Source organism: Anomaloglossus baeobatrachus, chromosome 12 (genome assembly GCF_048569485.1).
Source record: "Anomaloglossus baeobatrachus isolate aAnoBae1 chromosome 12, aAnoBae1.hap1, whole genome shotgun sequence".
Classification (NCBI taxonomy): domain Eukaryota; kingdom Metazoa; phylum Chordata; class Amphibia; order Anura; family Aromobatidae; genus Anomaloglossus; species Anomaloglossus baeobatrachus.
Genome location: NC_134364.1, coordinates 69054041 through 69080265, shown reverse-complemented (window position 1 = coordinate 69080265; position 26225 = coordinate 69054041). Strand labels below are relative to the sequence as shown.

Here is a 26225-nt window from a genome sequence, read left to right as displayed (position 1 = left end):
TGTTAGCGCAATATCGCTAAACCCGCCCCTAACTTTGACGTCGTTTGCCCTGATTGGCTAATACCAGTCCGTGTCCTTTTTAGAGATTACTGTAGGGGCGTGTCCACTTGTGATGACGTCACGTCGCACATTCAGAACCAAGATGGCGGCCGCTGTAGTGCTTCGCTGGTAGTTTCTCCTACGGAAGCCGCTTAGTACCAGGAGCCGGGGGCTGCGGGTGAGTCTGAGTCGTTATGAGGCCTCGTGGTCTTGTCCGCTGTAGTCCTGGTGTTCTTGGCAGCAGTTAGCCATGATAGTCACAAGCTCTCCGCTCCTGACTGGACCCAGCTCCATTCATCCTGTCCCCTCCCCACACTGCTTACATTTTACTGCTATCCGGCCACAGGGTAGAGAAAAACATATACTGTGGAACTACAGGTGCCAGCATTCTCTGATGGCTGTAACCTAGTGCTGGCGCTGGTCAACTCGTTGGCGCTTCCCCTTGTGCTGGTGCCCCCTTTCTCTTTGGACTGGCGCTCGCCCCCCCTTCCTCTTTGGACTGACGCTCGACTTCCCCCTTCCGCTTTGGACTGGCGCTCGCCCCCCCCCTTCCTCTTTGGACTGGCGCTCGCCCCCCCCTTCCTCTTTGGACTGGCGCTCGCCCCCCCCTTCCTCTTTGGACTGGCGCTCGCCCCCCCTTCCTCTTTGGACTGGCGCTCGCCCCCCCCCTTCCTCTTTGGACTGGCGCTCGCCCCCCCCTTCCTCTTTGGACTGGCGCTCGCCCCCCCCTTCCTCTTTGGACTGGCGCTCGCCCCCCCCTTCCTCTTTGGACTGGCGCTCACCCACCCTCCGCCTTCCTCTTTGCACTGGCGCTCGCCCACCCTCCGCCTTCCTCTTTGGACTGGCGCTCGCCCACCCCCCCCTTTTGGACTGGCGCTCGCCCCCCCTTCCTCTTTGGACTGGCGCTCGCCCCCCCTTCCTCTTTGGACTGGCGCTCGCCCCCCCTTCCTCTTTGGACTGGCGCTCGCCCCCCCTTCCTCTTTGGACTGGCGCTCGCCCCCCCTTCCTCTTTGGACTGGCGCTCGCCCCCCCTTCCTCTTTGGACTGGCGCTCGCCCCCCCTTCCTCTTTGGACTGGCGCTCGCCCCCCCTTCCTCTTTGGACTGGCGCTCGCCCCCCCTTCCTCTTTGGACTGGCGCTCGCCCCCCCTTCCTCTTTGGACTGGCGCTCGCCCCCCCTTCCTCTTTGGACTGGCGCTCGCCCCCCCTTCCTCTTTGGACTGGCGCTCACCCCCCCTTCCTCTTTGGACTGGCGCTCGCCCCCCCCCCCTTCCTCTTTGGACTGGCGCTCGCCCACCCTTCCTCTTTGGACTGGCGCTCGCCCACCCTCCGCCTTCCTCTTTGGACTGGCGCTCGCCCACCCTCCGCCTTCCTCTTTGGACTGGCGCTCGCCCACCCCCCCCCTTCCTCTTTGGACTGGCGCTCGCCCCCCCCCTTTGGACTGGCGCTCGCCCCCCCCCCCTGCTTGACCCCCCCCCTTCCTCTTTGGACTGGCGCTCGCCCCCCCCCTTCCTCTTTGGACTGGCGCTCGCCCCCCCCTTCCTCTTTGGACTGGCGCTCGCCCCCCCTTCCTCTTTGGACTGGCGCTCGCCCCCCCTTCCTCTTTGGACTGGCGCTCGCCCACCCTCCGCCTTCCTCTTTGGACTGGCGCTCGCCCACCCTCCGCCTTCCTCTTTGGACTGGCGCTCGCCCACCCTCCGCCTTCCTCTTTGGACTGGCGCTCGCCCACCCTCCCCCTTCCTCTTTGGACTGGCGCTCGCCTCCCCCTCCCCCTTCCTCTTTGGACTGGCGCTCGCCTCCCCCTCCCCCTTCCTCTTTGGACTGGCGCTCGCCTCCCCCTCCCCCTTCCTCTTTGGACTGGCGCTCGCCTCCCCCTCCCCCTTCCTCTTTGGACTGGCGCTCGCCTCCCCCTCCCCCTTCCTCTTTGGACTGGCGCTCGCCTCCCCCTCCCCCTTCCTCTTTGGACTGGCGCTCGCCTCCCCCTCCCCCTTCCTCTTTGGACTGGCGCTCGCCTCCCCCTCCCCCTTCCTCTTTGGACTGGCGCTCGCCTCCCCCTCCCCCTTCCTCTTTGGACTGGCGCTCGCCTCCCCCTCCCCCTTCCTCTTTGGACTGGCGCTCGCCTCCCCCTCCCCCTTCCTCTTTGGACTGGCGCTCGCCTCCCCCTCCCCCTTCCTCTTTGGACTGGCGCTCGCCTCCCCCTTCCTCTTTGGACTGGCGCTCGCCCCCCCTTCCTCTTTGGACTGGCGCTCGCCCCCCCCCCCCCCTCCTCTTTGGACTGGCGCTCGGCCCCCCCTTCCTCTTTGGACTGGCGCTTGCCCCCCCCTCCCCCCCCCCAAAGCATATGTGAGACTGCAGTCATCAGTAATGGCGGCATTGTGTGCTGTATTTCCACTTGTTATGTTCTTTGTGTTTTGTGATTTACTGTATATTTCGGACCATAAGACGCATCCTGGTTTTAGAGGGGGAAAATAAAATTTTAAGCAAAAAATATGGTCATGACACACTGTTATGGGGCGAGGATCTGTTCTGACACTGTTCCCCAAATTCTCTACTAAGGTACCCCATCCTGGTAATGATCCTCCTGCCTTGTATACTATCCCCATCCTTGTATACATGTCCCTCATCCTGATAAATACCCCCGTCCTCTTATATGGCCGCTTCCTGGTATAGCCCACATCCTGCTATATACCCCCGTCCTGTGGTACAAAAAAAAATAAACGATTATACTCACCTCTCCTGTCTCCAGCAGCATCGCTCGTCCTCCTGTCTGTGTCAGCAGCAGCTCCGCTGACCTATGTGGAGCCGTTCCCTGCAGCATCGCGATGTCCTCCTGTCTGTGGCTGCTGATGTGGGTGGAGACTAGCGGTACGCACAGGGATGACGTCATGGCTCACCGCTCTCCACACAGATCAGTGGCCAGCAGACAGGAGAACATGACGATGCTGCTGGGAATGGTGAGTATAAAATTCACTGCCCCTGCGATGATGATGACGACTCATCATCATCATCATCATCATCATCCTCATGATGATGATCATCATCCACTCCAGGCTGTAGTTGGCAGGGGTGATCACGCAGGACGGCTCTTTACTATGCGCGCATCCACCGCCCATCATCCTGCCCACCTGTCAGCACAGAGATGATGGGCAGGAGGATGCATATAAAATGAGCGGGTCCACGTGGTCACGGCAGGTGCTGCTACAGCCTGCTCATGCCACCGATGACCTGCTCCACCGCAGCACCCTCATTCCCCGCAGCCCTAGATTCAGACTGTTAGACGCACCCCCCACTTTACCCCAACATTTGGGGGGAAAAAAGTGCATCTTACAGTCCAAAAAATACAGAACATTGTTCTTGGTTTATTGTAAACAGTAGGAGGTTTGTACATTTTGATAATACACTGCATCGGGGTGGACATTTTTTTTTTTCTGCTTTGTATCAGCCAATAGTAGTCCGGCTTGTCTGATATCCGACCTTCTTCTGTTTCCGTTGTTTGCAGGTATTTTGGATGTGTTGAAGAATCGATGAAGGAAAACAAGGAAAATTCGAGCCCCTCGGTGGCGTCTGGTGCTCTGGACCACTCTAAACCATGTTGGTATTGGGACAAGAAGGATCTGGCTCATACCCCCTCCCAGCAGGAAGGCCTGGACCCCGCCACCGAAGCCAGATACAGGCGCGAGGGGGCCAGGTTTATATTTGATGTTGGCACAAGACTGGGACTGTATCCTTTATCTGCAAGTCATGGCTGAAATTTAAAGAAGAACTCCACCAAAAATATGTATTCACTAAACCTTCTACACCACACACGGGACACATCCGCTATATACTACACTGCACGGGACACATCCTCTATATACTACACCTCACAGGACTCATCCGCTATATACTACACCGCACAGGACTCATCCGCTATATACTACACTGCATGGGACACGTCCTCTATATACTACACCTCACAGGACTCATCCGCTATATACTACACCGCACAGGACTCTCCGCTATATACTACACTGCACGGGACACATCCTCTATATACTACACCTCACAGGACTCATCCGCTATATACTACACCGCACAGGACTCATCCGCTATATACTACACCTCACAGGACTCATCCGCTATATACTACACTGCACGGGACACATCCTCTATATACTACACCTCACAGGACTCATCCGCTATATACTACACCGCACAGGACTCATCCGCTATATACTACACTGCATGGGACACGTCCTCTATATACTACACCTCACAGGACTCATCCGCTATATACTACACCGCACAGGACTCTCCGCTATATACTACACTGCACGGGACACATCCTCTATATACTACACCTCACAGGACTCATCCGCTATATACTACACCGCACAGGACTCATCCGCTATATACTACACCTCACAGGACTCATCCGCTATATACTACACTGCACGGGACACATCCTCTATATACTACACCTCACAGGACTCATCCGCTATATACTACACCTCACAGGACTCATCCGCTATATACTACACTGCACGGGACACATCCTCTATATACTACACCTCACAGGACTCATCCGCTATATACTACACCTCACAGGACTCATCCGCTATATACTACACTGCACGGGACACATCCTCTATATACTACACCTCACAGGACTCATCCGCTATATACTACACCTCACAGGACTCATCCGCTATATACTACACTGCACGGGACACATCCTCTATATACTACACCTCACAGGACTCATCCGCTATATACTACACCTCACAGGACTCATCCGCTATATACTACACCGCACAGGACTCATCCGCTATGTACTACACTGCACGGGACACCTCCTCTATATGCTACACAACACAGGACTCATCCGCTATATACTACACTGCATGGGACACGTCCTCTATATACTACGCTACACGAGACACCACCTCTATATACTACACCTCACGGGACACATCCTCTATATACTACACCTCACGGGACACATCCTCTATATACTACACCTCACGGGACACATCCTCTATATACTACACCTCACGGGACACATCCTCTATATACTACACCTCACGGGACACATCCTCTATATACTACACCACACGGGACACATCCACTATATACTATACCTCACGGGACACATCCTCTATATACTATACCTCACGGGACACCTCCTCTATATACTATACCTCACGGGACACCTCCTCTATATACTATACCTCACGGGACACATCCTCTATATACCACACCGCACGGGACACCTCCTCTATATACTACACCACACAGGACTCATCCGCTATATACTACACCTCACGGGACACATCCGCTATATACTACACCTCACGGGACACATCCGCTATATACTACACCTCACGGGACACATCCACTATATACTATACCTCACGGGACACATCCTCTATATACTATACCTCACGGGACACCTCCTCTATATACTATACCTCACGGGACACCTCCTCTATACTACACCACACAGGACTCATCCGCTATATACTACACTGCATGGGACACCTCCTCTATATACTACACCTCACGGGACACATCCTCTATATACTACACCTCACGGGACACATCCTCTATATACTACACCTCACGGGACACATCCTCTATATACTACACCTCACGGGACACATCCTCTATATACTACACCTCACGGGACACATCCTCTATATACTACACCTCACGGGACACATCCTCTATATACTACACCTCACGGGACACATCCTCTATATACTACACCTCACGGGACACATCCTCTATATACTACACCTCACGGGACACATCCTCTATATACTACATCTCACGGGACACATCCTCTATATACTACACCTCACGGGACACATCCTCTATATACTACACCTCACGGGACACATCCTCTATATACTACACCACACTATATACTACACCACACAGGGGGACACATCCTCTATATACTACACCACACAGGGGGACACATCCTCTATATACTACACCACACAGGGGGACACATCCTCTATATACTACACCACACAGGGGGACACATCCTCTATATACTACACCACACAGGGGGACACATCCTCTATATACTACACCACACAGGGGGACACATCCTCTATATACTACACCACACAGGGGGACACATCCTCTATATACTACACCACACAGGGGGACACATCCTCTGTATACTACACCACACAGGGGGACACATCCTCCTATATACTACACCACACAGGGGGACACATCCTCCTATATACTACACCACACAGGGGGACACATCCTCTATATACTACACCACACAGGGGGACACATCCTCTATATACTACACCACACAGGGGGACACATCCTCTATATACTACACCACACAGGGGGACACATCCTCTATATACTACACCACACAGGGGGACACATCCTCTGTATACTACACCACACAGGGGGACACATCCTCTGTAAATGTGAGTGATTTCCTTGGTGTTTTCCTTTCCTTAGCCCCTACCTCAGACATTACGACACTCTTGCCACCGGCATTATATATTTCCACAGGTTCTATATGTTTCATTCTTTCAAGCAGTTTGCCAGATATGTAAGTTGTTAGTTTCTGTCTTTCTCCTCGGACTCTTCCCTGTCCTCCTGAGATGACCCCTGAGCTCTCTCCTCCAGGTGACCGGCGCCTGCTGCCTCTTTCTAGCTGGAAAAGTGGAAGAAACTCCTAAGAAATGTAAGGACATCATAAAGACGGCCCGCAGCTTGTTAAATGATGTGCAGTTCGGACAGTTCGGAGATGACCCGAAGGTGAGGAACAGGGCAAATGGGATTATTGACCTGACCGCTGCTGTGAGGTGTGACCCGGCCTGGTGCTGGTTATATCATTGTGGCATTAAGTGTCCTGAGCACGGAGGTCTATAGCTGGCGTGATAAATGAAATAGAGATAGAGAGACAGGCGTAATATGAGAAGTATCCGTGGATAGATTTAGGATAGATATTTAGAACTGCTCACCTTTGCAGGTTGTGCGCCCCCGCACAACTCCAGTGAAAGCGTGTCAGTCCGGGGTATTCCTCCGTTCTGAATGCAGTGTCCAACCTTATTGAATCCAGACTTTAGGTATCGTTGTCGGCACCTGAACTCCACCGGCACCTTGGGATTCAGGTTTTCCTCCAGTTCCCAGCTGGATTCTATAATGGGTTGGCAGGTCCTTTGCAGCTACTACCGAAATCCCAGGTAGGCAGTGGGTATATGGAAAAAGAGTTCTTTCGGTCTGATGTAGCGCATAAGGAACCACTTGCTGATATTAAATGTTGTACTTTAATAATTATAAGCTCCTATTAATACAACGCGTTTCAGCAGACAATATGCAATATGCTTTCATCGGGTAACCTGATGAAAGCATATTGTCTGCTGAAACTCGTTGTATTAATAGGAGCTTATAATTATTAAAGTACAACATTTAATATCAACAAGTGGTTCCTTATGCGCTACATCAGACCGAAAGAACTCTTTTCCATATAGCTGGCGTGAGACTACAACCCTCAGCATCTGAGCCACACCACTGGGCTTATCAATGCAGGGGGATGTGTGAAAAATAAGCTGAATTATTTTTAATTAGTCAGTCTGTAAAATAAAAAATTCCCATCTTGTCCCGTTATGTCCCCCCCGACACTATGTGCTACATGTGATCATCATCTGTCCCGAGACCGGGGTCCCATCGCGCACCGATGTCTCCATTATTTTGTGTGGGGGTTTTCGATGATTACGAGGGGCGCTTAGTCCTCAATCTTTTTTTTTAACTCCCATAAAATAACCACATCTGAAGACTTGCCTTTTGGGGCATTATTGTGTTTTGTTTTTTTTTCCTTTCTTCAGTTTAACCCCTTCCCGACCTTGGACCTACTGGTACGTGCTTGATCAGTGCTACTTACCGATCTAGGGCGTATATGTACGTCCTAGCAATTGCCCTGACATCGTCACTGTGCCCAGCGCAATCGCTGCCAGGGACTCTGCTTTCCCAATAGCCGAGCCCCAGCCCTCACAGCCAGGGACAGTCTCCGCACTGGCTGTTTAACCCCTTAAATTCTGCAATCGATATTGATTGTGGCACTTAAAGGATTGACAGAGGGATCCCACTCCCTCTCCAGGGTGTCTTGATGACCTCTGGGTCACCTGACTGCAGGAAGCCTCAGTGATCATGGGTGCGTCATAAAATCCTCAAAACATGCTAGATGGAAACCCCGCTGTAAGCGCTCAGCATAGAGCACAAGGTAAATGTGACCTGATACAAAATATTCTGTACCTAAATCGCCACCAAGTAGCATTCAATCCAGTCTACAAAAACACAAGCCCCCACTCAGGTCCATCATCTTTGTCGCTCCATTGGGAGACCCAGACAATTGGGTGTATAGCTTCTGCCTCTGGAGGCCACACAAAGTATTACACTTTTAAAAAAGTGTAACCCCTCCCCTCTGCCTATACACCCTCCCGTGGATCACGGGCTCCTCAGTTTTATGCTTTGTGTGGAAGGAGGCACACATCCACTCATAAATTCTCATACATAGTTATGTCGCATGGAAGAAAAGAGGACCCCGATGGGGTCCCCGGCATGTTCCCTTCTCACCCCACTATGTCGGCGGTGTTGTTAAGGTTGAGGTACCCATTGCAGGTACGGAGGCTGGAGCCACATGCCGTCTCCTTCACCATCCCTTATGCGGCTCTGGGAGAAGTGGGATCCTAAGCGGTCATCCATGAGCTGGGACCGTGCTCCATCCGCAGCTCCTGGTGGAACCTGCCGGACCGGAGCTTCTTCACCCCCAGGGACCGGGCCCTGCAACTGGAAGGTACTCTGTGTCCCCATGTGGGGACTGTACAGAGAGGGTCGCACCTTATCCCCGGAAGCCGCGGTAGTTCCGTCCGTTGTCTTTTCGGCGGACTTCCGCGCCGACCGTGCCTGCTTGTCGGGCACGGCCTTAAATTTAGTCCCCGGCTTCGCCGCAGCTTACTTGCGAAAAATCCCGCCCCGAGCCTGCCTGTCAGGGGTTAGGGCGGGATTGCCGACATGACGTCGGCTTTGAGGGCTGGAGCATCCTGCATGTTTCCCTCCCCCCTCATTGACCACTGTGGGGACTCCAGATTCCCGCTCTTTGCTGGCGCCACCCTCGGCTCCACACCCCCCCTGAGAGCTCCGGCAGCCATTTTTAGCATTCTGCCGGTGGATGCTACTCAGCAGCAAAGCTCTGCAGCTCCGGGGGATCCACGACAGGGAATCTGGACACACTCCGCTCGTTAGCGGTTGGTAAGCCACACCGGTCACGGTGCTGGTCCCCCTAGGGTGCCGGGATATATATATATATATAGATAGATATATATATCGGTTCTGAAAGGCTGTATACCCTTTTCCCATTTACCCTCAGTGGTCACTCTTTTAAGAGACAACAGCATGTCGTCCACAAGGAGCAAAGCTACTAAGGCACAGATTTTTTTCGCGGCCTGTACCTCTTGTGGGGCTATGTTGCCTGCGGGATCCACCTACCCTCACTGTGATCAATGCTCGACTCCTGCCACGCTTGCTCAGCCGGAGCCTAGGGCACTTGTGGGCCCCTCGGCTCATGTAGATCCCCCTGCTCCAACTGAACAGGCTGCAGGGACAGAGTCACCGTCGTTGGCCTCTTTCGCTGAGAAACTCTGTCACTTTCTCAGTCCATTGCACAGTCTATGGACAAATGGTCATCTAAGCTCCTTGAAGCTTTGCAGTCCAGACCGGGCCCTTCACAGGCCCCGGCCCCTGTTAGTCTGTCTCCTCCAGGCCCTTCTCGGTCCGCGCCGCAGCGCGCTCCCAGGATAGCCCCTAGGCCCCAGGCGGAGGACTCCTGCCCGGACCGCAGCCCCAGACCGGCTAAGCGGTCTCGCTGGGACTCTTCCCCGGCCTCCTCACGCTGCTCTGGATCCCAGCTTGAGGACTCTCAGGACGACGAGGCGGACGGGGGAGCTCAGGGCTCTGACCCTGACTTCGCCCTTAACCTTGATACCCCTGAGGGGGACGCCTTAGTAAATGATCTTATCTCGTCCATCAACCAGGTGTTGGATCTCACACCACCGCCGCCTCCTGCAGAGGAGTTGGCTTCTCAGCAGGAGAAACACCAATTCCGTTTCCCCAAACGTACGCGCAATACGTTTTTTGATCACTCTAACTTCAGAGACGCTGTCCAGAAGCCCAGAGCGGTTCCGGACAAGCGCTTTACTAAGCGCCTCACTGACACGCGTTATCCCTTTCCACCTGAAGTCGTTAAGGGTTGGGCACATTCTCCCAAGGTGGATCCTCCAGTCTCTAGATTGGCTGCTAGGTCCGTTGTGTCTGTTGCCGATGGCTCATCCCTGAAGGATGCCACTGACAGACAGATAGAGCTCTTGGTGAAGTCTATTTATGAGGCCACGGGCGCGTCTTTCGCCCCGGCCTTTGCGGCCGTGTGGGCTCTCCAAGCAATCTCGGCATGTCTGACTGAGATTAATGCTGTCACGTGGAATTCTGCTCCACATGTTTCTTCCTTGACCTCTCAGGCATCAGCATTTTCGTCCTACGCCATGAACGCCGTCCTGGACTCCGCTAGCCGTACGGCTGTAGCATCCGCTAACTCCGTGGCAGTCCGCAGGGCCATGTGGCTGCACGAATGGAAAGCAGACTCTGCTTCCAAAAGGTTCATAACTGGTTTGCCTTTTTCTGGCGACCGTTTGTTTGGCGAACGGTTGGATGAGATTATTAAGGAATCCTCAGGAAAGGACTCCTCCTTACCTCAGTCCAAACCTAAGAGACCTCAGCAGAGAAAAATCCAATCGAGGCGGAGGGACGAAAGGACCGAAACCAAGTCCCAGTCCTCTTCGACCAACCGGCCGGAGAAAGGCCAGAGGAACTCCTATGCGTGGCGGTCCAAGTCACGCCCCCAAAAGGCCGCAGGAGGCACTGCCTCCAAGACGGCCTTCTCATGACTCTCGGCCTCATCTAGCCACATCCTCGGTCGGTGGCAGGCTCTCCCACTTTGGCGACGCCTGGTGGCCACACGTTCAAGACCGATGGGTGAGAGACATTCTGTCTCATGGTTACAGGATAGAGTTCAGATCTCGACCTACGGCTCGTTTCTTCAGAACCTCCCCACCCCCCGCGCAGGCCGACGCACTTTTTAAGGCAGTGGACGCTCTAAAGATAGATGGAGTTGTGATTCCCGTTCCCCTTCAGGAACGTGGTCGCGGTTTTTACTCCAACTTGTTCGTGGTGCCAAAAAAGGACGGGTCATTCCGTCCCGTTCTGGACGTCAAGCTGCTCAACAGACATGTGAGATCCAGACGATTTCGGATGGAATCTCTCTGCTCGGTCATCGCCTCGATATCACAAGGAGTCTTCCTAGCATCGATCGACATCAAGGATGCTTATCTCCATGTGCCGATCGCACCCGAACATCAACGTTTCCTGCGTTTCGCCATCGGGGACGAACACCTCCAGTTCGTCGCATTGCCCTTCGGCCTGGCGACAGCCCCACGGGTTTTCACCAAAGTCATGGCATCCGTCGTGGCGGTCCTGCACTCTCAGGGCCACTCGGTGATCCCCTACTTGGACGATCTCCTAGTCAGGGCCCCTTCTCGGGTGGCGTGTCAACGAAGTCTTTCCGTCACTCTGGAGACTCTCCAGCAGTTCGGGTGGATCATCAATTTCCCGAAATCCAAGTTGACGCCGACCCAATCACTGACTTACCTCGGGATGGAGTTTCATACCCAGCCAGCGTTAGTCAAGCTACCGCGGGACAAACAGCTTTCTCTGCAAGCGGGGATGCAATCACTTCTTCGGAGTCAGTCACACCCCTTAAGGCGCCTCATGCACTTCCTGGGGAAGATGGTTGCAGCTATGGAAGTAGTGCCGTTCGCGCAATTCCATCTACGGCCACTCCAATGGGACATTCTTCGCAAATGGAACAAGAGTTCGGCTTCCCTCGACAAGAACGTCTCTCTGTCCCTTGCAACCAAAACATCACTTCAGTGGTGGCTCCTATCCACATCTCTGTCTCGGGGAAAATCCTTCCTACCTCCAACCTGGGCCGTGGTCACCACGGACGCGAGCCTGTCAGGTTGGGGAGCGGTTTTTCTCCACCACAGGGCTCAAGGAACCTGGAATCCAATAGAATCGTCCCTTCAGATCAATATCCTGGAGATAAGGGCAGTATATCTAGCCCTATTGGCTTTCCATCGGTGGCTGGAGGGCAGGCAGATCCGAATACAGTCGGACAACGCCACTGCCGTCGCGTACATCAACCACCAAGGCGGCACTCGCAGTCGTCAAGCCTTCCAGGAAGTCCGCCGAATTCTGCAGTGGGTGGAAGCCACAGCTTCCACCATCTCCGCAGTTCACATCCCGGGCGTAGAAAACTGGGAAGCAGATTTTCTCAGTCGTCAGGGCATGGACGCAGGGGAATGGTCTCTTCACCCAGACGTGTTTTCGAGAGATCTGTCGCCGCTGGGGAACGCCGGACGTCGACCTCATGGCGTCACGACACAACAACAAGGTCCCGGCCTTCATGGCTCGGTCTCAGGATCACAGAGCTCTGGCAGCGGACGCCTTGATCCAGGATTGGTCGCAGTTTCGACTGCCATACGTGTTTCCCCCTCTGGTGATGCTGCCCAGGGTACTACGCAAGATCCGGTCCGACTGCCGTCGCGCCATTCTCGTCGCTCCAGACTGGCCGAGGCGGTCGTGGTATCCGGATCTGTGGCATCTCGCGGTGGGTCAACCATGGGCACTTCCAGACCGCCCAGACTTGCTGTCACAAGGCCCGTTTTTCCATCTGAATTCTGTGGCCCTCAACCTGACTGTGGGGCCATTGAGTCCTGGCTCCTAGCGTCTTCAGGGTTATCTCAGGATGTCATTGCCACCATGAGACAAGCCAGGAAGCCAACGTCCGCCAAGATCTATTACAGGTCTTGGCAAATCTTCTTATCCTGGTGCTCTGATAACGGTTTTCCTCCATGGCCGTTTGCCTTACCCACATTCCTTTCATTTCTACAATCTGGAATGGACAAGGGTTTGTCCCTCGGCTCTCTCAAGGGCCAAGTTTTCAGCGCTCTCCGTGTTTTTTCAAAAGCGTCTAGCCAGGCTTCCGCAGGTCCGCACATTCCTGCAGGGGGTTTGCCACATGGTTCCACCTTACAAACGTCCGTTGGAACCTTGGGATCTTAACAGGGTTCTGACGGCTCTTCAAAGGCCGCCTTTTGAGCCGCTGCGGGATGTCTCTCTCTCCCGTCTTTCCCAGAAGGTGGCCTTCCTGGTGGCAGTCACATCACTTCGGAGAGTGTCTGAGCTTGCAGCGCTGTCATGCAAAGCTCCCTTCCTGGTTTTTCACCAGGATAAGGTGGTTCTGCGTCCTGTCCCGGAATTTCTCCCTAAGGTGGTATCCCCTTTTCATCTCAATCAGGATATCTCCTTGCCTTCCTTTTGCCCTAATCCAATTCACCAGTGTGAAAAGGATTTGCACTCTTTGGATCTAGTGAGAGCACTCCGGTTCTACGTGTCTCGCACGGCGCCCCTGCGCCGTTCAGACGCGCTCTTTGTCCTTGTCGCTGGCCAGCGTAAGGGCTCTCAGGCCTCCAAGTCAACCTTGGCTCGGTGGATCAAGGAACCGATTCTCGAGGCCTACCGTTCTTCTGGGCTTCCGCTCCCTTCAGGGTTGAAAGCCCATTTTACCAGAGCCGTGGGTGCGTCCTGGGCATTGCGGCACCGGGCGACGGCTCAGCAGGTGTGTCAGGCGGCTACCTGGTCTAGTCTGCACACTTTCACGAAGCACTCTCAAGTGCATGCCTATGCTTCGGCAGACGCCAGTGTAGGTAGGCGAGTCCTCCAGGCGGCGGCTGCCCACCTGTAAGAGGGGGCCGTTTTCGGATCTTTCTATTGAGGTATTGTTTTACCCACCCAGGGACTGCTCTTGGACGTCCCAATTGTCTGGGTCTCCCAATGGAGCGACAAAGAAAAAGGGAATTTTGTTTACTTACCGTAAATTCGGGCTGTTGTTCTTTTGTGTACACATGTTGTTGATGTTGATTTGTTCTTTTGGTTCATGGTCTTCAGTTCTCCGAACATCCTTCGGATTGAATTTACCTTAGACCAATTTATAAGTTTTCTCCTTCCTGCTTTTGCACCAAAACTGAGGAGCCCGTGATGCACGGGGGGGTGTATAGGCAGAGGGGAGGGGTTACACTTTTAAGTGTAATACTTTGTGTGGCCTCCAGAGGCAGAAGCTATACACCCAATTGTCTGGGTCTCCCAATAGGAGCTAGAAGAAAAGGAATTTACGGTAAGTAAACAAAATTCCCTTTTTTCACTAAATTTCCATTTATTTTTGTTGCGGTTTTTTTTTTTTCTTCTCACAAATGCAAAAAATGTCCTAAATTTACCAAAAACACAACGTATGATATGTAACGAAAAAAACAGTCTCAGAATCGGCTCTTTCTATTGAGGTATTGTTTTACCCACCCAGGGTCCGTTGAAGCGTTCCAGAATTATAACCTCTGAAAGTGACACTGCTCAGAACTACAAAACAATGGCTGGGTCAGGAAGGTGAAAACAGGCTTGGGGGTGAAGGGGTTAATCTATTTTGGGCTAGATTAACATATATTTGCAGTTTGGCTCCGTTTAAAGACTTTGTGTGGTCTATGACTGGCTGAGAATCCATCAGTGAGCTCAATTTCACTTTTTAGTGTGTGTAACATTTTTTTCTCCCTTCCTGAGCTCCTCTGTGCTGCTTTATGATCAGAGACCACAACAAAGTTGAGCTTAATTCTGATGTGGTCCTAAATCAGCAGAGAGGACCGCAGTAAAAGTCAGATAAGTTACACAATCTGCAGAATGAGCTCGCTGATAGATCCTCAGTAAACTTGTTCTGCAGCCAGCAATGTGATTGAATGGAAATTTCAACTTTGTAGAAGAGACCGACTCCTCCTTCCTCCCCAGTCTCCTCTTTCTTTGCACAGACAATCTCCTCTGGGGACCATGTACATTACAGGAGAAGATAAAAAAAAAAAGTCGTCGTCCTCCTGTTTTCCTGATTTTTTTTTTTTTTTTTTTTTTTTTTTTCTTTACCTAGGAAGAAGTTATGGTCCTGGAGCGGATTCTTCTTCAAACCATTAAATTTGACCTCCAAGTGGAACATCCGTACCAGTTTCTACTAAGATACGCCAAACAGTTAAAAGGTAATGTGTCTCGTCCAGGTCATAGAGATCTAGGTGACCCGAGGATTTTCTAGTTTTCCTTTTTTTAAAAAAAAAGATATTCAGGATCTGGGTCAAACCTGGTTTAAAAAGAATAGATAAAACCCCGCTTGGGGACCAGAATTAACCCTGAATATCTGCCTGGACGCTATTCGTTATATAAGTCTATGGGGATCCAAATATTATGCTTTAAAATTGGGGTAGAAGGGATAGGAGCATTAGAGCTGGAGTGTTATACTTACCGAGTCTCCGCACGTCAACTCTACTTCAGGGGCCGCACATTACCCTCATATATATATGCACTGCTTCCCCCGCACACCGGCAGTCCTGACGTCCGTGATTTGTTGCAGTCAGACCGCGCCTGCAGCTTGTGTGACAGCTTGTCTGACTGTTTGCAATCATACATGCTGTCTGCGTCTTTATAGTGGTGTAAAAGGAAATAAATTGCCGTAGGGTCCCCCATATTTTGATACCCAGCACATTAAGCATGCACTAAGTATCACAATAAGGGGAACTACATGTCTGTTGTTTTTTTGTTTTTTTTTTTTGTTTAGTTTTTTTTTTTTTTTTTAAATTATTTAAATAATAAAAAAAAAACAGCATGCGGTTCCCACCCCCCCCCCTTCATTTTGATAGCCAGCCATGATAAAGCCCAACAGCTGGGGGCTGGTATTCTTGGGCTGGGGAGACCCATACTTATAGGTTCCGCCAGCCTCAAAATAGCAGCCTGCCGCTGCCCAGGATTGTTGCATCCATTAGATGCGACCATCCCTGACCATTAGGCCATGTGTGCACCTTGACATTTTTTATTACTACAAAGATGCAGTGTTTTTGGCCGCATGTGTTTTTACCGTGTTTTTGGTGCGTGTTTTGCTGTGTTTTTGATCACTGTGTTTTGCTGCGTTTTTCTAATGCATTGCATGGGTGGAAAAACGCAGGAAAACGCAGAAAAGAGTTGACATGTTCAATTTTTTTTTTATTTTATTTTTTTTAAAGCTCAAAAACGCAGCCAATCAAAACAGCACTGTGCGGACAACATAAATGAAAACTCATAGGCATTGCTGGGGAAGGAAGTGCATGCAGTTTTGAGGCCAAAAACACACCGAACAACGCACTGTACGCACATAGCCTAACCCAGCTCATTCCAATCTCCCTGGTGCGGTTGCATTCGAGGTAATAAGGGGTTAATAACAGCGCACTGCTGTCACTAAGCTCTAGATTAGTAATGGGAGACGTCTGAAACCTGCCCCCCATTACTAATCTATAAATAAAAGTAAAGAACAAACGCCAAAAAAATCCTTTAATCTTTGCTATAAAATACAAAAAAAACCATCCTCTTTCACCAATGTATTAATCCCCAAAACACCCAGGTCCAACGTAATTCACACAAGGTCCCACAACAATCCCAGCTCTGCTACATACTGAAGTCACAGCCCGCAGGCACAGTATGTCTGCAAGCTGTGGCTTCAGGCAGAGACTGACTCTCCCTATTTTCTTTCTTTTTTTTTTTTTTCCCATTATCTAGATGGCTGAATCCAAATGGTTACATTGAGTTCCCTGAGAACTCAGTGTCTGGGGTCTGTGTACAGATACTAGGTATCCGGTGCGCATCCCAAATTTTCCAGTCCGGGTTCACCCATCACTGTGTGTGTATGTTTGTAATGAAATGTAAGGAATATGAACCTGCAAGCGTTCTTTGTACTGCATCTTTGCTTCATGGGAGTATAAAAAAGGCAGCTTTGCTGTACGAGCAAAATCCTCACCGCACACACTTCCGGTTCCGTACATCCACCGCGCTCTGACCCGCACTTGCAGTCCACACAAACACACACAAGCACACACCTACAGTATTATGCTCACCTTACCTTCTGTTCCGCCGCCCGGCCTCATGGTTCTTGGATACATCGCGACGTCCTCGCGGCGAACTACAAGACCCAGGAGGCCGGCGATGGAACGGAAGATAAGGTGAGCATAATATGTGTACCTTCAGTTCCATCGCTGGCCTCCTGGGTCCTGTAGTTCACTACTCCACTCCAGGCTGTACATCGGCAACCATAGTGACGAAGCGGGAACTTCCTGCCACCCGCTACTCAAAGGCAGTGCGCTGGCCAATCAGAGGCAAGCGGCTCCTGCCTTTGACGTCAGCACTCTGGCAGCGGACGTTCCTCCCTCGTCGTTATGGTAACCTGATACACATCCCATACCGGAGAACAGCAAGTCCCAGGAGGCTGGCGATGGAACGGAAGGTAAGCATAGTGTGTGTGTGTGTGTGTGTGTGTGTGTGTGTGTTAGCTTGTGTGGAATGACAGAATAGGGGACCAGGATGGGACATTTAACAAGTTGTGGAATGAATTGTCTGCATTGTAATGATTTCCTATGGGAAATCTTTCTTTGCTGAAGGAGTAACTTGGTTAACAAGCACAGTCCCAGAACGGATTGTTCTCGTTAACCAAGGTTCCACTGTATGTATATACAGTATATAGATATGTGTGTGTTTATATGTATGTATACGTGTGTGTATGTATTTTTATTTATTTTTTTATTTGTTTAGTGGTGTGATTTTAATCTTTCCCTATTTATTTATTTTATATTTACCCCTTTTCATTTTACCCCTTCATAGGAGGTAGTAAGATGCCAGACAAGGGGCCTTTTTAAGCACCCCAACTGCTATGCTCCTCCAGCTGCCATCATTTCCCCCCACCCTTTTTATTTTTTTTTTCTGTAAATGTTTATATGCTACAGTCACCAATGACCACAGCATATAAGGTGTTAGGCTGCAGCAATGGAAACTAGCTGTGATTGCTGCAGGCCGATGCCGGCTGTGTAACACAGACCACATATGACGTTTTATTGTCATGCAGGTGATGGGGAATGATTTGCCCCTTGCTGCTGTCTTGTGAGAATGTTAGCGGTCACATTGTAGTCTGTGACCTGCACAATGTTTCTGCCCGTAGCCGCAGTCACTGGTTATATGCTATATATTAACATCTGATGTTTTGTTGTTTTTTTGTGTTGTTCAGGAGACAAGAATAAAATCCAGAAGTTGGTGCAGATGGCGTGGACGTTTGTGAATGACAGGTATTGGCGATGTGAGGGTTAATGTGTGAGTGCTGCGCTGTGTGCGGCGGCGGTGTCACCCCTCACCCTGTGCTCTGCCTGCAGCCTCTGCACCACGCTGTCCTTGCAGTGGGAGCCGGAGATCATAGCGGTCGCCGTCATGTATCTCGCCGGACGTCTGTGCAAGTTTGAAATCCAGGAATGGACGTCCAAGCCCATGTACCGGCGATGGTGGGAGCAGTTCGTCCAGGACGTGCCCGTCGATGTGCTGGAAGGTAAGCGCTATGTCCAGTGGATGACATTGCTCCAGGTACGCCTCCACGCTCTGCCCTTATCTGCTGCTAATACTAAATAATTACATAAAATACTCTGTGCTGCTGTGGGGATTGTGCTCCTCCTCACACACAGACACTGCCCTAACTCTATGCAGTTCTGACTTTGATAATATGAGCACATAAATGACCACCTGCCTTATACACTCACCCCGGTGGTTGAAAAATCCTTAAAGGGATTGTCCTCTTTCAAACAAGGCCAAAAAAATCAAAACAGCCAGCCCTTTTACTCACCATATTGGGGTCCAGCAGCGCCTCTCATCGCTCCTATGGTCTTCGTTTATCACCTGCAGTGGTGACTTCACGACTACAGCGCTGCAGACAGTCACTGGACTCAGCGGCTCGTGCCGTCCACCTTATTGCCTGCAGCTCTGACTTCAGCAGCGATTAGAGGCAGCGTTGGACCCCGGGAGGGTGAGAAAAGTTTTGGGGTTTTTTTTTTTTTGTATGGAGCGGAAATGAAAGCTCCAAATTTGTGATTAAGGCTTTGGATTTGCTCATTTACAGTGTTTGTAGATCAGGAAATAAACTTTTTTTTTTTTTTTTTTTATTATGCTTTCCTATGAGGGCTTCTTTCAAAAACATCGAATGGTTACTGCAGAAAAATGACTAAAGCTTTACCAGCGGTCAGGATCAAATCATTTCATTTATGATTGTATATGCAGCTAAAACAATCACAAGCGGAGATGCCCTGTAATACCTGCACATGTACACTAGGGGGCAACAACGTTCTGGGAATAACACTAAACCCTCAGAGTAATGGGAAAAAGAAAAATGCTGGTGACAGGAAGATGGAGAAAATTAAAGGGGATGTCCACGACTTGACAGACTCTACTCATTGCCTTTTTTAGCCCCTGTAAAATTAATATTTATTCATTTATATAGCGCTATTAATTCTACAGCGCTGTACATACAATGGCAACACTGTTGCGAGAGGAAACCCACACAAACACGGGGAGAACCTACAAACTCCTTGCAGGTGGTGTCCTTGGTGGGACTTGAACCGAGGACCCCAGCGCTGCAAGACTGCAGTGCTAACCACTGAGCCACCGTGCAGTGCTAACCACTGAGCCACCGTGCAGTGCTAACCACTGAGCCACCGTATAAGCCTATGCTCCCCTCCGGTGCAGCTACGGTTCTTGTAATGTCTGAAGCCGAGTTGCCGGAACACATATGGCATTGTAATAACACATGGGCATCGCGTCCAGGAACGCAGCTTCAGACCTCTCTGGAACCGCAGCCGCACCGGACGGGAGTATAGACTTATTTATATTTACAGGGGTGAACAAGGGCAATGAGAAGGGGTTCTCCAAATAGTGGACACCCCTTTTTAAGGTCAAGGTGTTTAAATGCAAAGCCCACCGCTGACAGCGCAGGGGGACACCGAGCCTGCAATCAGATTGCCCAAATATAACCAATAAACCATGTAGCCGTGCTGTCTCCAGCTCACGACGGGCGCTTTGTTTAGAAAAGGCATTAATATAGAAAATGTATTTAACCAATATGGTAAAAGCTAAGATAAATGTCAGAATTATCGTTATTTTGCTGCTGCCCAAAATTGCATTTTTTTTTCTCCATTTTGTCCCATATGCCTTTGCACGCACCCCCACCCCCCCCCATTTTCTGTACATTATATGGTGTTATTCAAAAGAACATTGTACAGACCCTCACACTGCCATATTGACCACAAAATAAGAAAGATGATGGTTGTGGCTCTTGGAAAGAAAAAGAGGGGAAAATATGAAATTGAAGGAACGAAAAATCACTGTCCATAAAATCTGATCTGTGATCCGTCCTTCCGCTGATGGCTCGCACCGCCGTCCACGGCTTTTATCATTCGAGATTCAGGAATCATTCCAATGTCAGAGACGTTTCCTTCTAGGACGACACATTCTAACATTGCCGTTCTTCTTTTTTAGATATCTGCCATCAGATCTTGGACCTGTATTCTCAAGGAAAACAGCAGATGCCTCACCATGGGGCGCAGCAGCAATCCCCGCAAGTCCAGGCACAGATCGCATCCGTTGCGACGACTCTGGCACCATCGCTGAACTTAGACTCCCAGGGAGCACCGCAAAAAGATCCACAACAAGCAGGAGGCCAGCAGACCAAGAAGCCATCCCCCCAGTCCAGCCCACCGAAGGCGACCAAGAGACCCCTGGTATGTTACCTTCTGGAGGTTCTTGATCTTGAAGTGCTCTCCTTTTGTCTCTGGATAAAGCCTCTTTTATTTGTCTGAGTTCAGACTGGCCGCAGGACTCAGATATAAGTGAGGCTGTTGAGTTTGGGGGGGGGGGGGCCTGCCATACAGATTAGATGTAGGAAAAAGGCTGTGGAAGATAAAGCGCAATAGGGTCTTACCGGGCAAGGGAAGGGGGAGCAATAATACTCACCAACTGTAGTTGTGAAAGTCACAACTACTATATTCGCATGTAGAAGTGGACCACGGCAGCGGCAACCCAAGTGGCTGATAACAGAGAGAAGTGTAGAAAACGGGTTTCTGTATGCCGCGCCAATGATCACAAGTCTGGAGTACAGATTAATGTAGCTTTATTGTAGCATAGATAGCATAAAAAGGAGGCAAGTAACCCACTGACAGGGCTACCTCCTCTTTTGCTATCAAGAGCTAGCACACTTCTCATCCAGCCTGTATTACTAGAGGAGACGCAGACTTCTCATCCAGCCTGTATTACTGGAGGAGACGCAGACCTCTCATCCAGCATGTATTACTGGAGGAGACGCAGACTTCTCATCCAGCCTGTATTACTAGAGGAGACGCAGACTTCTCATCCAGCCTGTATTACTGTAGGAGACGCAGACTTCTCATCCAGCCTGTATTACTGGAGGAGACGCAGACTTCTCATCCAGCCTGTATTACTGGAGGAGACGCAGACTTCTCATCCAGCCTGTATTACTGGAGGAGACGCAGACATCTCATCCAGCCTGTATTACTGGAGGAGACGCAGACATCTCATCCAGCCTGTATTACTGGAGGAGACGCAGACATCTCATCCAGCCTGTATTACTGGAGGAGACGCAGACTTCTCATCCAGCCTGTATTACTGGAGGAGACGCAGACCTCTCATCCAGCCTGTATTACTGGAGGAGACGCAGACTTCTCATCCAGCCTGTATTACTGGGGGAGACGCAGACTTCTCATCCAGCCTGTATTACTGGAGGAGACACAGACTTCTCATCCAGCCTGTATTACTGGGGGAGACGCAGACTTCTCATCCAGCCTGTATTACTGGAGGAGACGCAGACCTCTCATCCAGCCTGTATTACTGGGGGAGACGCAGACTTCTCATCCAGCCTGTATTACTGGAGGAGACGCAGACTTCTCATCCAGCCTGTATTACTGGAGGAGACGCAGACTTCTCATCCAGCCTGTATTACTGGAGGAGACGCAGACTTCTCATCCAGCCTGTATTACTGGAGGAGACGCAGACTTCTCATCCAGCATGTATTACTGGAGGAGACGCAGACCTCTCATCCAGCATGTATTACTGGAGGAGACGCAGACCTCTCATCCAGCATGTATTACTGGAGGAGACGCAGACCTCTCATCCAGCCTGTATTACTGGAGGAGACGCAGACATCTCATCCAGCCTGTATTACTGGAGGAGACGCAGACTTCTCATCCAGCCTGTATTACTGGAGGAGACGCAGACTTCTCATCCAGCCTGTATTACTGGAGGAGACGCAGACTTCTCATCCAGCCTGTATTACTGGGGGAGACGCAGACTTCTCATCCAGCCTGTATTACTGGGGGAGACGCAGACTTCTCATCCAGCCTGTATTACTGGAGGAGACGCAGACTTCTCATCCAGCCTGTATTACTGGAGGAGACGCAGACTTCTCATCCAGCCTGTATTACTGGGGGAGACGCAGACTTCTCATCCAGCCTGTATTACTGGGGGAGACGCAGACTTCTCATCCAGCCTGTATTACTGGGGGAGACGCAGACTTCTCATCCAGCCTGTATTACTGGAGGAGACGCAGACTTCTCATCCAGCCTGTATTACTGGAGGAGACGCAGACCTCTCATCCAGCCTGTATTACTGGAGGAGACGCAGACTTCTCATCCAGCCTGTATTACTGGAGGAGATGCAGACCTCTCATCCAGCCTGTATTACTGGAGGAGACGCAGACCTCTCATCCAGCCTGTATTACTGGAGGAGACGCAGACTTCTCATCCAGCCTGTATTACTGGAGGAGACGCAGACTTCTCATCCAGCCTGTATTACTGGAGGAGACGCAGACTTCTCATCCAGCCTGTATTACTGGAGGAGACGCAGACTTCTCATCCAGCCTGTATTACTGGAGGAGACGCAGACTTCTCATCCAGCCTGTATTACTGGAGGAGACGCAGACTTCTCATCCAGCCTGTATTACTGGAGGAGACGCAGACTTCTCATCCAGCCTGTATTACTGGAGGAGACGCAGACCTCTCATCCAGCCTGTATTACTGGAGGAGATGCAGACTTCTCATCCAGCCTGTATTACTGGAGGAGACGCAGACCTCTCATCCAGCATGTATTACTGGAGGAGACGCAGACCTCTCATCCAGCCTGTATTACTGGAGGAGACGCAGACTTCTCATCCAGCCTGTATTACTGGAGGAGACGCAGACATCTCATCCAGCCTGTATTACTGGAGGAGACGCAGACTTCTCATCCAGCCTGTATTACTGGAGGAGACGTAGACTTCTCATCCAGCCTGTATTACTGGAGGAGACGCAGACTTCTCATCCAGCCTGTATTACTGGAGGAGACGCAGACTTCTCATCCAGCCTGTATTACTGGAGGAGACGCAGACCTCTCATCCAGCCTGTATTACTGGAGGAGATGACGATGGATCATGAGCTGTAGCTGGATGCCGGCAGTATAGTAATATTAGCCGTAGTGATAGGTTCCATTTTTGCTGCCAAATACTTTACTTTTCACATTTTTAATGGATTCTTAATGTTTTTCAGCCGACGTCACCCAAAGAAGAGGGGAAAGTACAAGGTAGGTGTCTTTGTCATTGCTGCCCGTGTAGTAATGGGATAGCTGCGGTGCGGGTTACATCACAGGTATTCACTCCTCCTCTGTCTTTTACAGAACCATTAAATAAATTGCCTAAAGTTGAGACTTCGCTGCCGCTGCTCCCTCCTATGATCACGCCTGCAGGTAAGGCCGATCCAGACTACGATTTGTTGTTCGGGGTGAGTACTGGAAGAACCAGCACACCGTGCCCCACCGTACAATGTATATACATTGTATCCCTGTCCGCTGGATCCATTGTGTTAGAATGGCTCTTTCCACCCCCCAGCCCTGCACTGTTTGGAATCCATTCCTCCTTTCCCCCCTCCGACCTTCCTCCCCCTACTATTTTTAATGTTGTCATGGCTTTTCATTTCTGGCTGATAGAGAGAAAACCTGTGCCGACATCTCTTGCTCCAGGGGAAGGCGATCCCATCAGCGTCCCCGAGGCTGCGGACATGACCAAGCTTCAAATTCCTCCACCAGCTCATCCGACGGTTCATCAGCCGCCGCCTCTGCCGCACCGGCCGCCGCCACCTCCTTCCAGTTACATAACCGGGATGTCTACAACCAACTCGTACATGTCTGGGGAGGGCTACCAGAGTCTCCAATCTATGATGAAGACCGAAGTACCAGCTTACGGGAACATGCCGCCCGCCTACGGCCCCCCATCACATATAGCATATCATCCTCATGTCTATCCACCTAATCCTCCGCCAACTGTGCCACCACCCCCGCCACCTTCATCCTACCCCCCTCCTAACATTCCTCCCCCTAATTCAGTCTATCCTCCTCCTCCACCTACATACAATCCCAACTATCCGCCACCCAGACTACCCCCTACCCATACTGTACCCAACCACCCTCCTCCAGGTATTGGTATGCCACCAGCTTCGTATCCCCCTCCGACAGTGCCCCCTGGAGGGCAGCCTCCCGTCCCTCCTCCGATTCCACCGCCGGGCATGCCACCTGTTGCAGGACTTGGACGCGCCGGCTGGATGAGATAGCATGGCATAGCGGCCTAAAAAGACTTGAAGGGACTGATGACACACCACTAAAGAAAAAAAAACGTGCAGCCCCCTGCTTCAATAAAACTGTACAATCGGACCCCATCTCTGATCACTCACTGCCAAGTCTGGGCGTCTGAGGTGGCATTGAATGTCTTCGTATTGTTACAATGTGCCTGGCTGATACAACACTGTACACCAACCTGCTGACTGGGAAATAATCGGTATCTAGCAGAAATCCATCCCTGATTTTTGGCTTTTTTTTTTTTGTGCGAGGGCCATATTGGCCAAGCTAAAAAAAAAAAAAGTATTAAAAAAAAAAAAACATTTTGAAAGCAATTTTCACTTAAAGTCAAAGCAAAAATTAGCACATTTCCTTTACGTTTTAATGTGTATTGTTTTCCTTTTTTCTGATGAAATTTTGAAAGTTTTACAAATGTTTGTAAATATTTTTTAATGTAAAAAAAAACTTAATTGTAAGCGATCATCAGAGAAGTCAGTATCTGTCAGCTCAATATTGATGAATAAATACATCCTGGAAATCTGCGGCCTCTGTGTAAGAATGTTGTTTTATTTCTGCCTGATTTTGTGTTTTCCTCCCAAAAAATGCAGACAACTTACATTGAAGTCTATGGGAAGTGAGTCTCCTGCATTTTGCCACCAGCGGCAGAAAATTAACGCTTTCTTTGTCGCTCCATTGGGAGACCCAGACAATTGGGTGTATAGCTTCTGCCTCCGGAGGCCACACAAAGTATTACACTTTAAAAAGTGTAACCCCTCCCCTCTGCCTATACACCCTCCCGTGGATCACGGGCTCCTCAGTTTTATGCTTTGTGTGGAAGGAGGCACACATCCACTCATGCATTCTCATATTAGTTATGTCGGTTGGAAGAAAAGAGGGCCCCCACGGGGCCCCCGGCATGTTCCCTTCTCACCCCACTACGTCGGCGGTGTTGTTAAGGTTGAGGTACCCATTGCGGGTACAAAGGCCGGAGCCTCATGCCGTCTCCTTCACCATCCCTTAGCGGCTCTGGGAGAAGTGGGATCCTGAACGGTCAGCCATTTGCTGGGACCGTGCTCCCTCCGCAGCCCCTGTGGGAATCTGCCGGACCGGAGTCTATTCAACCTCAGGGACCGGGCCCTGCAACTCTAAGGTACTCTGTGTCCCCATTGGGGAATATGCAGGAGCGCACCTTCGTCCCGGACGCTGCGGCAGCTGCTGAATTGAGAAGACCGGCGGACTTCCGCGCCGACCGTGCCTGCTTGTCGGGCGCGGTCTCAAATTTAGTCCCCGGCTTCATCGCGGCCTAGTCGCAAAAATCCCGCCCCCGGGCCTGCCTGTCAGGGGTAACGGCGGGACTGCCGACCTGACGTCGGATGTGAGGGCTAGAGCATCCTGCATGTTTCCTCCCCCCCCTCACTGATCACTGTGGGGACCCCAGATTCCCGCACTTTCCTGGCGCCGCCCACGGCTCCACTCCTCCCCGGAGATCTCCGGCAGCCATTTTTTGGGCATTCTGCCGGTGGAGGATTCTCAGGAACAGCTCTGC

General features: G+C 51.0%; 1 protein-coding gene across 2 annotated transcripts; it reads left to right on the top strand.

Annotated features, from left to right (window-relative positions):
• Nucleotides 1–121: 121 nt before the first annotated feature.
• Nucleotides 122–25223, top strand: CCNK (cyclin K). 2 transcript variants are annotated; one of them, XM_075330866.1, is made up of 11 exons: nucleotides 122–217; nucleotides 3537–3758; nucleotides 6524–6605; nucleotides 6683–6814; nucleotides 15132–15237; nucleotides 18276–18333; nucleotides 18418–18587; nucleotides 20564–20805; nucleotides 23620–23653; nucleotides 23747–23815; nucleotides 24056–25223. In XM_075330866.1, the coding sequence occupies exons 2-11, from the start codon at nucleotides 3562–3564 to the stop codon at nucleotides 24673–24675; spliced, it is 1710 nt and encodes a 569-aa protein (XP_075186981.1). In that variant the 5' UTR covers nucleotides 122–217; nucleotides 3537–3561; the 3' UTR covers nucleotides 24676–25223. The 2 variants fall into 2 exon arrangements, with proteins under 2 accessions (XP_075186981.1, XP_075186982.1); XM_075330867.1 differs by lacking the exon at nucleotides 122–217 and adding an exon at nucleotides 276–386.
• The last annotated feature ends 1002 nt before the right edge of the window (nucleotides 25224–26225 follow it).

What these genes read in the sequence shown, in the direction of transcription:
- CCNK (XM_075330866.1), top strand. Translation starts at nt 3,562, where the DNA reads ATGAAGGAAAACAAGGAAAATTCGAGCCCCTCGGTGGCGTCTGGTGCT. An exon ending in AGTTCGGAGATGACCCGAAG is followed by an intron (nt 6,815 to 15,131) that starts GTGAGGAACAGG and finishes TTCTTTACCTAG; the next exon opens with GAAGAAGTTATGGTCCTGGA. An exon ending in AGAAGAGGGGAAAGTACAAG is followed by an intron (nt 23,654 to 23,746) that starts GTAGGTGTCTTT and finishes TGTCTTTTACAG; the next exon opens with AACCATTAAATAAATTGCCT.